A 16,375-nucleotide genomic window follows, 5' to 3' on the forward strand; every position below is an offset into this window, starting at 1 on the left:
ATGGCCTCAATGGAGAAACGCGGCTCCCTTCCTGTCGTTAATTAAATCCATGTGGTGGATGACAAAAAGCGCATCACCAATACACTGTTCAAGGGAGGGCCACGGTAACTAAACAACAACAACTAAACAACAAGGTCAAACCCCGGTCGGGTGGAGGAAGAAAGTGGGAAATGCACATTTAGAGATAAGACAAGCTGTGTTATCTGACTGTACATGCTTTTAATCTAATTTAATTTCAAATCTAAAACTAATCACCGACTGTGACATAATATTACGGTTATTTAATACAAATGACATGATTCCCCAAATCCTGAAAGTGACGCTGGTGGCAAGCTGATAGGCGTGTATGACGTGTGTGTGTGTGTGTGTGTGTGTGTGTGTGTGTGTGTGTGTGTGTGTGTGTGTGTGTGTGTGTATGGTTGTGTGTGTGTGTGTGTATGTGTGTGTGTCCGAATGTGTGTCTGTGTGTGATGGCGCACAGATTTATGAATTCACATCCTCCATTTTGCTGTGCATAATTTTGCCTACTCCAACCTGCCACTCGATGTTCAGTTGGTAAAATTAAAATGGAAGCTTAAGTTATTAAACTGAGCAGCTTTGGTCATTGGCTGCAGAAATTCAAGGTTGGAGGAGCAGTGCGGATTAACATCCTTTGAGCACAAAGCCTTCATATCCATCCCAGCCTGCTGTCTCTCTCTGTCTCTCACCGTCTCTCTCTCTCTCGCTACTGGCTGTCACTCACTGATGCTCTTTGCTGATCCTCTCATTTCATTTCTCTGTGATGCCATTCCCTGTTTGCCTCCCTCTCCCCCTCTCTCTCTCTCCCACGCTCCGCTCGACCCAGCTGTCTTTGCCTTGTCCACTGTAACTGACATCATCACCGGACAGTCATCATCTGCTCCTACTCTGATTCCCCACGCGGCCTCAAACCTCCATCACTACAACCCTGCACCCTCTCTCTCTTGCTCCCTCTCACTCTACCTCCCTCCCCATCTCCCTCTCTGTGGTCTTCCTTCCTCTCTGCCATCGCCTGACCCCCTCCCCCATCCCCCACGGCTCTTGATCCAGCAGGTTAGCAGCATCCCCCCCCCCCCCCCCCCCCCCCCCCCCCCCCCCCCCCCCCCCCCCCCCCCTTTCCGTCCCCACCCCACCCCACCTTCACCTCCGGCGGCGGGCCGAGAGATATGCGTCGACGCCATGGGTTTCATGGAGTTCTACCTGGAGATCGACCCCGTCACCCTGAACCTCATCATTCTGGTGGCCAGCTACGTCATCCTCCTGCTGGTCTTCCTCATCTCCTGCATCCTGTACGACTGCCGGGGCAAGGACCCCTCCAAGGAGTACGCGCCCGATGACACGCCGGCGCCGGCCGCCGCCTCCGCCGCCTCCTCCGCCTCCTCCGCCGGCCCCCCCGGGTCGGCCACGGGGGCCTCAGGGACCCACTCCGGCCAGTCGCCCATTCGACTGGTGGTGATGCAGAACTCGCCAACCTCCACCCGATACGAGCCCACCGAGATGGTGCCCGGGCACGCCGAACACCCCACGCCGGACCTCCACCGGGAGCGGGAGAGGGAGCGGGAGAGGGAGCGGGAGAGGGAGCGGGAGAGGGAGCGGGAGAGGGAGCGGGAGAGGGAGAAGAGGAGTACCCTTGTCTGAGGGTTCAGTGAGGGAGAAGGAGGCTGAGGTGGAGGAGACGGTTATTTTGGTGGCACTTGCTGCTCCTGTCACTCTGTACAGTATTGTTTTTATAGACCTGTACATATTTGTATATATTTTGAACAACAACAAAAAAATAACGATTTATGGAATACTTCCTATGAACGCTGACGCCCAAGTTGCAGAGGTGAGCATGGGGAACAAACTTCAAATATGTTTAATTTTTTTGTTCCACACTACAGACACTGTATACACTTATGAACATTGGTTTCTCGTTTACGCTGTAATTTTAAGGTCATTGGGTCAAGGTCACTGTTCGTTATATCAGGGTAAAGCCAGCTTGAACATTGTGCATCAGGAGGTTATTACACATCATCATAGAGATATTGGCAAATTAATCTCCTTGTGTCAAAATAATTTCACTGGATTTAGGATGCTTGTAAATGGGCACAACTAAAATGTCGATAGGCCGGTTGACATGTAAATAGTGCAACACACGCATACACATTCAGGTATACTGACACATGCAACATTTAGACTAAACAACATACTTATCACAGTGTTGTGTAACATATGCTTACAAAATATGGCTTTGGGCGGGGATAACGGCTTTCACATCTGGAAAGCTGTTGTAAGTTACAGCGGGTTGAAGATATACACGTCTCCTTGTAAGACCAATTTAGCCGTTGTGTACATCTTACATGCAGATTACACCATAGACTGCCAACTGGCACATATTCCCCCTGCCCTGTAATCGACATATGGAACACATGGAGTACTAGTTATTCCAAGGGCGGCTCTTCTAATCACGCACGTATGAAAAACAATGATTGTCTGCAATTATGGCTTTCCCCATAGCTCAGGAGATTCAGTTGTTAACCATGCATAAATAACCCACTGGAGTGCCATGCTAAAGGTCGCAAATCAGCTGCTATGACGATGGTCATGATTCTTGCTTATAGAATAATGTGGGGGGGGGAGACGTCAAACAGAGGACACCAAAACGGGGTCAGGGTAGGCTAGTGATGTTTGACACCAAGCAAAAATGCTCTTGGTTCAAACTCCAATCTACCTGTAGGGCATCCATGACCAAGTTGCCCTAAACCCGTACCACTCGTTAAAAAATGAAAACTTTGTGATCCCTGTGATTAAGGGCTCCACATATACATTTTGACTGACTTTGAATGGGGTTTGCTCCCATTTCACCGCGCCTTGCACCTTGATTCTCTGTTTGCAATGTCTCTGTGAAGTCTTTGGAGATCAGATCAGCCACAACACCACTCACACAGGAAATAATGAATGGATGGACTGACGTATAGCGTGCTTGTCGTGGGAACGTCACTCGGCTCTTTGACGTCAGAGATCGCATGACTCACGCATCTCCGTCCATCAACAGATGTTTACGTGCAAACAGACTTATGGCAGTACAGTCTGAACAGCAATGGAGTCATGTGTCCTATCCCTCCTGTCTAAGGTGCCCTTAGCTAAGTGCTTTGTCCAGCTAAGTGGCTCTGCATGACCATCTGGATCGCCACGTTTTTCTAGCGCAGCATCAAATGCTTAGCATAGCACTTAGTGTAGCATTCGACCTTAGCTTTGCACACCTCTAGTCTGTGAATGAACAGCATTCATTCAGAATGATGGGGGAGATAGTTGGACATACAGGCATTCACTCAATGGATATGCATATATCATTCATACCTCAGTCGTTATGATCGTAAAATCGTTCTAAATGGTTTCTGTGTCCAGAAAAACTCTTGCTTGGATCCATAATAACAATGATTCTTCTGGCCCCATTTTGCAGGGAAACAGGATAACTCTGGGATGAAAAAAAAGACAAACAGTAAAGTACATCCCGCACCACCTTCTGGCTCAAGTTACCAGAACCTTCCCGCCTGTCTTCCTCAGCATGAGGCAGCCCTGGTCACATCGGACCTGGCTCAGACAACACCAGAACAGACGTATTCTATTCAGATCAAGTGATGTACGGCGAAGTACTGTTGAAACAAAACATTTCAACCGTAAACGCACTCTCCAGTCAAACAAGTCGGAACGATCCCTCCAAAGACTCAAGGAGACAGGATTTGCGACAGCTTCTTAGACATAATTGGAACTGCTACATTTGAGATGAACGTGTATAAATGGACGGAAGAGGCAACGCAACCCCATAGCCTTTCTTTTGCCAACTCTCACTTACCTTTATTTCTTCTGGCTTTTATGATTCTGTGTTTGTTTTTACTTATTCAAATGTTTTAAATGTTTTCCGAACTTTGGTGTCCTACAATTGGATGAGTGCCAGCTATTATTTTATATATACTGTATACATATTATATATTAGTAATATATTAGACAATCTAACAATATATCAATGATTAAATACGTTTATAATAATATTGGCTGAAAAGAGATTGGGAAATAAATTCCCCATTTCATCTCTTCTTGATGCAATTATACATGATGAAACATCGACAACGACAATGTTGTACAACATGTTCTAAATTTCCTTTATAATAACTATTTATTTGTTGTACTTCCTCCAGTCACCTCCGGAAGGATGTTTATGTCACTCCTGGAATCGAATACATGCTCTAAGGAATGGTGGCAAGGTAAACGTATCTATCCCCTGTCTTAGATAATTCCGTACAATGTTGAATTAAAAATGAAAAAGAACCACCCAAGCTCCATGTTTAAGTAATAAACAGCGCCTGCATCGATGTCAGCCATGGCCTGCTCCCAGGAGACCTTCCAGGCCGTCATCAGGGCCCCGGCAGCTGATTGGCCCTGACACGGTCCAGGGAGATGAAACAACACCAGGGCCTTTAGCGTGTGCTCGTGCAGCAACAGATTCAGCAACGCCAAATCCGCTTAGATAAATAAAACCCGCTAAAAAAAACGACAACCAAAAAAACGAATGGGCCGGGCGGCTCAGTCAGTAGCCGTCATGCCAGCCAACTCAAGAGACCAATGGTAGGGGCTTGCACGTATTACGCAGATATTCTCCCTGCCATATATCATGTTTGTGGGATTACAGCACTGCGTATTATCAGTTTTTTTGGTGGTGTGTGTGTCCCTTTGCTGGAGAGGGGTGGGGGGTTATATAAACTCCACCAGGTTGTTGACAGACTGGCATTTGTGCTCGCTGCTTATCACCAATGCCACGTACGCACCTGACACCGAAGACTCGAGTGAGAACTTTGAGGCGCCATGGAGGCCAACATGGTGGCTGAGCGGCTGGGATGTCAGACATTCCACCGAGGAAGATCCATGGCCTTGCATAGCTCAGTAGGTAAGGCATGGCAATAACAATGCCAATGTAAGGGCCCGCTTTCAGACCTCGTCTGAGCTAAAAATATACCCATTGGTGGACGTGTGTGGAGCTTTACTTGAAAGCAGCAGCTGAACAAAAAATCTGTATCCCACCACTAGGTTATAGCCTAGATTTTGGGCTCCTAAATGGAATCATACGTTTACAGACATTAGGTGGTTGAAGAGTATTTGAGAAGGTATAAGATAAACTCACCCGCCACTTCGTACAGCTGGGGTGCACTGACCTCACTCCCTCTCCAGCCCTAAGTCTGCGCCCTGATTTTACCGCCTTGGATCTCCACCACAGCCTCATTTATTTAAAAGCGGAAATCCCTGCTTAATGATCCAATGCAATAGTACCATTCTATTGACTCTTTGTATCAGAAAAATATTAAATACATTTGAACAGCAAGATTATTGCAGAGAAAAAATTATCCAACGCAAGGATAATTTGCCAACACGGTTTCAGAGGACTTCAAAAAGTTTTGTGGCCAAGGTATCAATTGCATTCTATGCTATTCATATCACCAGCAATCTTGATATAAAATCTTCTTACACATGTGTAGTATAAAGTCGGCATGTATAAGATTGAGTCCACAGTTAGGGTACCCGTCCTTTTTCAGGGTGCTCCCCCTTTGTTGTGCATCCGCTCCCAGCGCTTCCAGTTGAAAATATCGAAACTTTTCCGAAAACCCTTGGTGTGGTCACAGCCGCTCCTTCTCTGGCAACCAATCATATTCAGATGGGGGCAGGACTCGTCACTCTCATAAACAATACAATTGACGAAAAACGGGTTGTTGCTGTGTCCGTCTATCCGGAACTTTGTATAGATATTTACAAGAAACCACTTCGCAAGGGTCTATCACACAACGGCGGTTTGTGATATTTTGTCATTGAAAAAATTGCAGCGTGTTTTTCCCTCTCACCGAACAAGAGTTTCATAACAACCCCCTGCCTGCTATTTCTCGCCAGAAAAGCTCGCTATGTCGACCCGGGTCCTAGAGCTTAGATCGAGCCCAGAAAATCAAGCCCAACCCGACCCGAGCCTGTGCACATTCTGTCCGAGCCCGGCCAGGCCCGACATATTAACTGTGATTATGAGCCCAAGCCCGATTTCAACCCGACATTGTTTTGGGCTGTTATCTGACTTCCTCAAATACAAGTCGGAGTTGCTTGTAACTGCGCTGTTTATTCAAAATGGAATTGATTGCAAAAAGATCTGAATGAAGAAACGTGAAAAATGATGAACACAGATAATGAACGAGAATGAACTATTTGCACAGAACAGCAGGCCCGTTGTGATGCATCCCATAATTTTTTGTGTGTAACTTTGTACACATATACTTAGGCCTACTGTGCTAAAGGATAGGCCTATAATATTTCTGTTTATGGCATAGATTTCTCCTCAGATTAGGCCAATAAAGCAATGATTAAAAAAACAAAAAACAAAACACAAACGCTCGATCAAAGGCCCGGCCCGAGTCAAGGATAGTGGTGGGAAATATCGGCCCAATCTTGGGCAGAGAATCTAACGCCTCGTTTCCACATGCGTATGTTTTTCGTATGCGTCCTTCCGTAAATTTACATAAGGGGTCACTAGTGTTTTACGTACGGACATGTATTTATTTACGGACAGCCAAAAAGATGGGGGAACGTATGATAATGGCCGTTTTTAGGAGACCGGTACTTTGGAACATGAGGATCGACACATACAGAGATAAAACAAAACCAACCAGGCTTGGAAAGAGATCGGCGAGGAGTTTGGCCTGCCAGGTACTTACATGTTTTGTGAAAAACATAAAAACTTTCATACGGTATCTCCGTAAAACGACACCGAAAGTTAACATTTTTTAACGTATATTACGGACATACCGGACAGAAATTTTACGGAGGGGAGGAGTCTCGGAGGAAAAACAGACATTACGGAGAATCACATAGGAATGAATGGACTTTCGGTCGGCGACGGTTGGATCGCATACGAGAATGTACGTATGTGGAAACGAGGCGTTAACTCTACCGGGGTAGGTGGGAGACTTTCAGAATTAAATAAATTCAATAGAGTGGCGAAGACATGTCCCGTCCGGTAGACCCCATGGGACCTATGAGATCGTATATGAATGGGTTTCAATCGAAAGAAAGTAATTATTTTCTGGTCCCAGTCTTTATATGCCCCGGATTACACATATTTTGTTTGTGAATTTAAATTTAAATTGTTCATGTCAAGAGTTTGACCGTTCATTGTACAATTGTTCAGCTAAAGGCTGTAGAGAAAACACAATGAAAAAACTAAATGTATCGTATGTGCGACTGGCGTGCACAAGACCGATAATCTCCCCATCTGCATAACTTTTCACCTCTTTCGATGCTTTTATCCTCCCCTTGGAAAAAAGCGGTGAAGTGGAGCAGAGAGATCACCATGTCTTTCCCGGAGTTCCAAGTGCGGGTGGTGACGTATATCATTCGCGTCGAGAGCAGTGAAGGGCGGTAGTTCACAAAGCAGCCTCACGCAAAACCTAACATTATGACATTTCTTCGCGAAAATCTTTAGTTTTCTTTGGATGAAAAATTATCATTTAAATCCAGTGTCCACTCGGATGTGCAACTCTTTTACGCAAACTAGCTGCGTGTCGTGAGTGGGAGGGGTTTTGGGAGTGTCAATAGTACGATTATTGTAAACAAATAAAAATAATGGGATATTGGCTGCATGGCCACCAGTTTATTTTTGTAGAATAAATTATTTATAGGATACAATTTTTTTTGCATTTGATAAATGTTGATAAATTGATAAATGTATCCCTTGATAAATGTATCCCTAATAATTAGTTGTTTGTGGTGGGAAATTATTCGGTAAAGTGTTTGGAGAACGGTTTGGACTGATCATTGTTTAAGTCAGATAAAATAACATATTTATACAGATCATTATCGTTAGCATGGCAGAAGGGGGCGCTATGGGCTTGTGGTCTTTAGCCTGCAGTAAATTAGTAAAAAAAAGCCTCATCATTTTACTCGGTTTGTGATTTAATGTATATGTATCCCGGCCGCTCAGGCCCACTATTAAAATAGGAGATATATATATATATATAAAATTAAATCGACTTCTTAAAACAGGGTTTATAGATAGTGTCCATCCCTCAGAGAAAACTTCTGAGATTTGTTTGGCTGAATCTGAAACCGGTGGATTAACTGCATATCCAAAATTGACTCCCTTTTAGTGCCGTCAGGAAAATGTTATATAACACCAATACCAACTAATGGAAAACTATGTAAATGGCATTTTAAAGGGCGAAAAGGATAACATGATTGACTGTCACTACACAGGGAGTTTGAACCACACACGCACGCACACACGCACACACGCACTCACACAAACACACTAAGATTTTTTCCTATCAAAGAAATCCGACTCCGAATCACATGCTAACTGAATTGACATAAATGTTTTTGTTACACTCAGCAAGTTGAACGGAAACCTCCATTGCATTCAGAAGTACGACGCCAGCAATTTTGACCATTGTCGCCCCTTCAAACGATGCAGCCACAACAAACTTGCCCATTATGACATTTCAGATTATGAGATTATGAAAACTAAAGGAAAAATATCATCATATTATATTATCATATTATCGAAAGGTCAAACGATGCAAACAGTATCCGTGGAATACTGTGTTTTTATAGCCTATTTGACCATATCTTTGCTGGAAACAAATAAGGTAAGGTTGAAGACTTACCTGATGTCATAACATCTAGAGCTAGAATTACTCAGTTTTCTTCTTTGTAAGATTAAGAGATTAATAATAATCATGAACTGTAAAATCTAGTTTAGCTGGTTCACATAGCTCCCTATCTCACTAATTAATGAATGCAACCTTCAGAGTTAGTTGTTCAATTTGTATATTATTATATACTTGAGTGGCGTGCTACAGGCCACAGCACTCGACGCATATTTAGCCTGATAGCTGTCATTATTTTGCTTTGGCGCAGCTGTGTAAAAATACAAAAAGTCAGGACTGCTATCTACTGGACAAAAATGGAACAGCATATCCCTTTTCAAGCACTTTCAACCAACCCCCGAGATATAACCTTCATATGTATCCACTGTAGGCTATAACCCACACATAGATATAAACTAATGCCCACTAAGGGCATTTTTCTAATTATTATGACATTATTACATATGTAGGGGAAAAATGGCCGGCACACAGACTGAATTTTCCCAGTTTTATTTTTTTTTTTCATATTTTGATGAACTCATGATAAAACACAATCGAGGACAATGAAAAATATGAGAAACACAGAATCAAACAGAACAGGCCTTCTCAAACCTCGGACTAGACACTGAAGGATGCCTGAGAAAACGTAACATCTGGTCACAATCACAGAACTCATCTGAGAAAAAAAATGAAAGAAAGAAAATAAGAAGTAGGCCTAAGTGTTTTACGTTGGGTGAATACATTCCTCTGGGCCATGAACAGCCATGACACTATAGCCTACATAAAAGTAGCGTCGACACTAAAGCGCAACAATCCTTTTTCAAAAGAAAAAAGACTAACTTGCAAAAGCAGTTACAACAACAAGCACAAATAAACAGATATGCCTTGGGTTTCAGGTCCAGACCAAAACAGCAAAACTTCGGCTGTGAAAATCGTATGGAGTATAAAGGAGAAAGAATAATCAGGTTCTGGTATTTTGAACTTAGCAGGACAACGATTAGAAAGAATTTGGGATTTAACCTTCCACTTTCTGTCAAGTCATGTCGAGTCACGCGAAAAAATACAAGCCTGTTTTAAGGGCTTGAAAAGCCCAGGCTTGGCATATCGGTAATAATATAGCTCTCTGAGGAATATAATATATAAATATATTGATACAGAAATATATATCGATTTATATAGCCGTTGCCAAAATACACAGGAAATATATAAACAGACTGTACAAAACGAAACAATATTATCTCTGTATAAACATTATAACCTTTAATATCATTATATCCTCTATTTTGTATTTATAGATTTTTTGGTCTGTAATAAAGAGCATTGAAGTGATTAGCTACTCCAGAGTATAAGACATCAATAGTCAACTAAACCAACTGTGTACATCAGAAATACATTAATCTCTCTGACGCCACCAGGGGGCAACCTCATCTGTGTGGAAATTGGACATGACAAGCAGGCAGAAACCCAAGAGAAGCATCTATTGCACCAAAGAAAAGGAAATTGACATTGAACCAAATAAAACACACCATGGCAGCTTATTACAGGTTGCTAATCTTATCTGTCAACGCCGGGATAAATAAATCCATATCTAGAATGTACAGGAGAACCAACCATTACTTGATTATGGTACTTCGATTCTTGGTACTTTTTTTTTTAATCCGATGAAACAGCGACGCATCAAAATAAAGACTTGCTCGATGTCTTTTCATTCAATAAAACCTTTGATATATTTGGGGAATGAACAGAAACACATGCGATTGTGGGACAGTTGTTGGTGAATCAGCATTTTTAGTCGGCAAAGGAATGTAGCCAACGTTACAAAAAGTTATTGCTTTTAAAGGATAAAAACATACAGTACATTGTTTCCGAACCACCTAACTTTTGCCTTTTCATACATTCATGTTATTACCATAGCAACTGAAGAATGCATGACTAACAGTGGTCACATCATTGACACACCTCTTTCAACATGTATCCATCAGGTCTGGCATTAATAGAGACAAAATCATCTCTGCTCATGTTATCAAGTAGAACCACACCCTAACTAAACCAACAGGATAACCAAGCAATAAAAACTAACCTTGAACAATAAAAACTGCTTAATAAGCGTGCATGAATTTATTTCCCCATGTGTTTCTGGGAGCCATTAGTGGCCCCGCTTAGCTTTGTGGTTAACTATGTTAGGAGTAAGATCAACACAAGAGCAGGATTTAAAGGTGTGAAAGTGTTGATGACGTAACATGCGGTTTCATCACAAAATACAGCAGAAAAATCTAACTATTTTTTGGAATTTAGAAGAGGGTAGGTCAATATACTTCAACATCAACAAGTTGTCGTGGCGTTGAGGGAAACGCTCTACAATAGCATACGTATGAGAAGAAGAAACAAAAAAAACCTTGTGTTAGATGACTTTACAATCATACAGCAGAGCTGTATGATTGTAAAAAAAAACAGAGGGGGGAAAACTTCACATTCATCAAAATTGAGCCTGACGCAAGGACCACAAACACAACACCTATATTATAAATTGACCAAATTTAGTATAGGACATACCCTTCACCCAGGTTCATATTGTGGCCCTTGGATGCCATCTTTAGGACAACGGTAGGCAGACGTCCAACTGTTGTGTGTGTGTATCAAAGTGTATCAAATATTTGTATTGTTCCAAAATAACAATAATTAGAAATCCACCAGGAGTCCATTGCCCTTGGTTTATCTTTCCACTACCCTGTTTACAACGTCTGTTACCGTGGCAACAAGCACTACAAGAAACCTAGCCAGGTGAGACAGACACATATTCAATGACCACTCGACCACTGTAGGAAAATCACTGTAAGACATTTTGTTTTCAGGAGAAAAAAATGAATGATACAGATAAACGAAAGTTACAACACAGTCTGTGAAATTCATTGCTAACAAGTGTCAACAGGAATAAAAATGATTATGCGATTGTTGTTATCACCGATTTTTCTTTTTCGTTCAGAGAGCGGATGATGCTGAGTGGTGTAACCATGGCGCTGGACGGGGCCGGGGGGATGCAGCTGTGAATCAACTATTGTCCTCCTCACACCTCCGGGGGCAGGGGCAGTTGAAGGTGAGTGGGCGGGGCGGGGTTAATGAGTGGCAGTGTGGTAATCCCGGAGTCGCTATGGTTACCATACAAGAGTCTGCGAGGAGAGTTCAGAAGAAGCGGGTGGTGTGTGTGTGTGCGTGTGTGTTTGTGATTGTGATGATTGGCTTACTGTGTCCATGTCGTTGGAATTGTGTGTGTATGTGTGTTTGGATGTTTGTCTTGCTTAGATTTGGCTGGTAGGTGGATGGGTGGTGTGGGGGGGGGGGGGGGATGTCTGTATCTGAGTGCATGTTTGGGGTTCTTGTGTGTGCGTGTATGTGTGTACAGCAGTGTGTGTGTGTGTGTGTGTGTTTGCTTATATGTTTGTGTGCGTCTGCGTGTGTGTGAGTGTGTGTGTCTGCTTGTATGTGTGTGTCTGCGTACACGTGTGTGTGTGTGTGTGTGTGTGTGTGTGTGTATATGCCTGTGTGTGTGTGTGTGTGGTCTCAGCCCCTGCCCGGCCTCACAGGGCCCCGTGCCGCGCCTCGTACTTGGTGAGGACGTTCTTGGTGCGGCCGAGCTCCTTCCTCAGCTCCACCACCTCCTGCCGGAGGGCGTTGTTCTCCTTCTCCAGGAAGCCCGCCCGGATGGCGATCTGGTTCTCCTTCACCCGCCGCGCGTCCCGGGACCGCTTGGCCGCCACGTTGTTCTTCCGGCGCCGGGCCCAGTACTTGTCGTCCTGCTCGATGGCACAGGGGGGGAGAGGGGGGGAGAGAGAGGCTAGTGAGTGAGTGAATGGTTGGAGTGAACAAGTAATGATAGTATTTCTACACATATATATATATATATATATATATTTATCCTATTTTAATCGTGGGCCATAGCGGCCGGGACACATTCATACATTAACTCACAAACCGAGTAAAATGATGAGGTTTCATGTGAAGAAATAGAGAGCTGTTGATTGAATCTAGAGAAATGAGAAGACGGCAATTGGAATATAAGAATGTGAGTAGAGTACGTGATATACTCCGATTCATTATCTCGAAGGACCTTGTGTGATTCAATCTAACAGGGAGGACTGAGTTCCCTTCGAGAGAACTTCAATGCAGCTTGTCGCTCGTCACGATTGTGTCCTCCAATAATCCTCAAGTCTCAAATTCATATGGCGAGTAGGCGCTTGTATTTTATCACTGTAGACATGGCCGAAGATGACACTGATCTTTCTCTGTTGCTGTAATCGTTTGGTCGGTTTTCTCAGACAAACAGAGCGAGAAGATGGAAAATCATGACACAACTTCAATAGAAACCTTACAATAGAGTCTATGTGGTCCCTGGGAAGAGTTAAGGAGAGGGTGAGGAGAGATGATAAGAGAGGGAGAGAGGATAGTTGGTTTAAGGGGAAGAGGCAGCCCACAGAGAGAGAGAGAGAGAGAGAGAGAGAGAGAGAGAGAGAGAGAGAGAGAGAGAGAGAGAGAGAGAGAGAGAGAGAGAGAGAGAGAGAGAGAGAGAGAGAGAGAGAGAGAGAGAGAGAGAGAGAGAGAGAGAGAGAGAGAGAGAGAGAGAGAGAGAGAGAGAGAGAGAGAGATTGTGACTCATGGCACCACTCAGAGTGAATGAGGAGCCGGGAGATAATCTTCTTAACCAGGACAGAGTCTGATCTGATGGTGACGCTAGAGCAGCAGCCACTGATGCTTTGGACCAATGGGAACGCATGGATACAGCTGGCCTATCACAGTGTCAGGTGGATCAGCCGGGGCACAGAGCGAGAGGGACCCAAAATGACCGTTAGAGATAGAGAGAGCAAAAGACAGTGACATCCGAAGAGAATGGGGTAGAAAGGAAATGAAAGAAAGGATGAGACAGAAGGGCGAGAGGAGGAGGAGAAGGAAGAAGGGATCAACAGAGAGGGCATAAGAGGGATGGAAAGCAAAATAAACGAGACATGAAGAGATGGATTCAGAAACAGACATATTCAATGTATAGGAAGAGAGAGGTCCCAGCAATGTGCTCCCACAGAGTCCCAGGTTGTGGTCGCCTTAAGCCCTGTCATGGCCGCCAGAGAGCTCTAATCACCATTAACACACACACACACACACACACACACAGACACAGACACAGACACACACACACACACACACACACACACACACACACACACACACACACACACACACACACACACACACACACACACACACAGACACAGACACAGACACAGACACAGACACACAGACACAGACACAGACACAGACACAGACACAGACACACACACACACACACACACAGACACAGACACAGACACAGACACAGACACACACACAGACACACACACACACACACACATTGTTGGTGCTGTCTGCACGCAACCCCAGTGCAGACATAACAATGGCGGCTAAATCCTGGAGGCTTGCTAACTCATTGTTTGTATGGCACTTATACTGATGCAGATGACCGGTTGTTTACACGTTTGCGTTGGCGGTTTCAGTGGGTTTTCTTGCGGATAATACTTGAATACCCTGATTTAATTAATACATTGTTTGATATTTTCGAATTCATTCATTTTTTTGGGACATTTTTGGGAGATAACAGAGCAGGCCTGGTTATTAAATGTTGGATGTCAAACATTCAGAACCAACTCCTAACCAAAACATTGAAACCAACCCAATCAAAATATTAGAACCAACTCCCAACCGAAACAATGAAACTTACTCCCAACCGAAACATTATACCAACTCCCAACCTAAACATTATACCAACTCCAACCAAAACACTGAAACCAACTCCCAATCAAAACACTGAAACCAACTCCCAACCAAAACACTGAAACCAACTCCCAACTGAAACACTGAAACCAACTCCCAACCAAAACATTAAACCAACTCCCAACTGAAACACTGAAACCAACTCCCAACTGAAACACTGAAACCAACTCCCAACTGAAACACTGAAACAACTCCCAACTGAATCACTGAAACCAACTCCCAACCAAAACATTGTAACCAATTCCAACCAAAACACTGAAACCAGCTCCAACTGACCTTGCAGTCCTCGGGGATGAAGATCTTGCGGGCCTTCTTGATCATGGGCTGGGGCTTCAGCTCCTCAGAGGAGAACTTGCGCTTGCGGGGGTCGAACATCTCCTGTCCCGGGACGCTGGACAGCACCAGGTCGGCCGGGTCGGGCTCGTAGCCCACCGGCACCTGGATGGAGTCCGGGTCGATGGGGCTCGGTGTGTTTCTGGAGTTGGGGAGGCCTGGGAGAGAGCACGGGAGAGAAAGGGGACATTTCACCCTCCGCTGTACTATGGCCATAGAAAACCTTTTGGACGATAACTGAGCTACTCAAAACGTAGAGTAAACCAGTACTAGAGGGTTCCAGGATAAAGTTTACAACCTAGAGCTGTTCTGTTGTCTATGTTGATGCAGAAATAATTGAAATGTGTATCCTTTGACTGATCTTCCTGAATTTAGTGTCAAATTACATTTTTGATATATAGACATTTCCATTCATTAATTATTAGCTATTTTACCTCTAATCATTCAGCCATGATCCTCCAGTACACAAAAGTAAATGATCACTTAAAGGTAAGATGTCAACAATTTGTCTGAGAATTTGATTCCTAAAAAATCAACGATGAAAATTAACACAGTAGATCGTTGTAACATACTATGGCCACCGGGGGGGGGGGGGGGGGGATACGGCGTCGATTTGACGAGGGAGTCAGTGTTGGCTGCTACATGTAAACAATACAATTTGCTCTGCTAAATATAAATATCTAAACGGTAGGAATGAGGATTCCGCATTTGATGCACAGTGCCAACGCACACAAAAATGCTCTCTTCCATTACGCCCCCTCGGCCTCTTGTGTATTGCGAGCGTTGTTCTGTTCATCGGTAAGCTGCTCAAGAGCACTCGCCTCCTGTTTCAATTTTCATAGGAATTCAACTCTGACCCAACTAATGTGCATAATGGCCTCTCCACAGCCACCACTTCTCCATTGTCTCTCCTACCCTCCCTCTCATCCTCTCCCCTCTTCTCTTGTTCCATCTGTCTTCTCCCCCCCCCCCCCCCTAACCTCACCTCTTAACCAGCTATTCCACCTGTCCAAACATGCAGTAGATTCATCCATCCATCCACCTACTCGTCCATCCATCCTCCACCCATCCAAACCTCCTCAGCCCATACTGCCATCCATCCGTCCGATCCCTCCATCTATCTATCCTCCAGCTCACCAACTCAATTCTCTCTGCATCCATCCTTCCCTCTCCCACTTATTCTGCGTCTCCTGACCTTGTCACGCCCCCTCCCTTCCTCCTCCCACCCCTCCTCCACCACCACCACCACCACCCCCTCCTCCTGCTCCCCTCCTCCTCCTCCACTCCACCTATCTTGAGCTGACTCTTAAACCTTGCGCTACCTGACAGGTACACGTGAGTTAACACACACACACACGCACAGAAACGTGTGTGTGTGTGTCATAATCTGCTGGAGGTCACCAGTCTGGCGAGCCCACTGGTCCTAGGACGTGATGGTCAGTCCACCGTTAGAGAACATAATAGTGTTACATAATGGGCTGGCAGAATAAATACTCTGCAGGCTTGCTCAACACACTTAAGAAGCAAGTTGGAGATTAGCGAGGCTAAACTGA

At 44.3% G+C, this 16,375-nt stretch overlaps 2 protein-coding genes across 2 annotated transcripts in view; one reads left to right on the forward strand and one right to left on the reverse strand.

Annotated features, from left to right (window-relative positions):
* The first annotated feature begins 1,197 nt into the window (after positions 1-1,197).
* On the forward strand, positions 1,198-11,719 carry LOC130371825 (small integral membrane protein 36-like). Its single transcript, XM_056577692.1, has 3 exons — positions 1,198-1,367; positions 1,443-1,574; positions 11,656-11,719. The coding sequence occupies exons 1-3, from the start codon at positions 1,198-1,200 to the stop codon at positions 11,717-11,719; spliced, it is 366 nt and encodes a 121-aa protein (XP_056433667.1).
* A 281-nt stretch (positions 11,720-12,000) lies between these two features.
* LOC130371886 (hepatic leukemia factor-like) overlaps positions 12,001-16,375 on the reverse strand; it is a 13,604-nt gene continuing 9,229 nt past the window's right edge. The window contains exons 3-4 of the mRNA XM_056577754.1: positions 14,766-14,980; positions 12,001-12,463 (exon numbers count right to left, since the gene is read on the reverse strand). Coding sequence (XP_056433729.1) covers positions 12,248-12,463; positions 14,766-14,980 — 431 coding nt within the window. The 3' untranslated portion in view covers positions 12,001-12,247. The remainder of the gene's footprint in view (positions 12,464-14,765; positions 14,981-16,375) is intronic.

The sequence above is a fragment of the Gadus chalcogrammus genome, chromosome 18, assembly GCF_026213295.1.
Source record: "Gadus chalcogrammus isolate NIFS_2021 chromosome 18, NIFS_Gcha_1.0, whole genome shotgun sequence".
NCBI lineage: Eukaryota > Metazoa > Chordata > Actinopteri > Gadiformes > Gadidae > Gadus > Gadus chalcogrammus.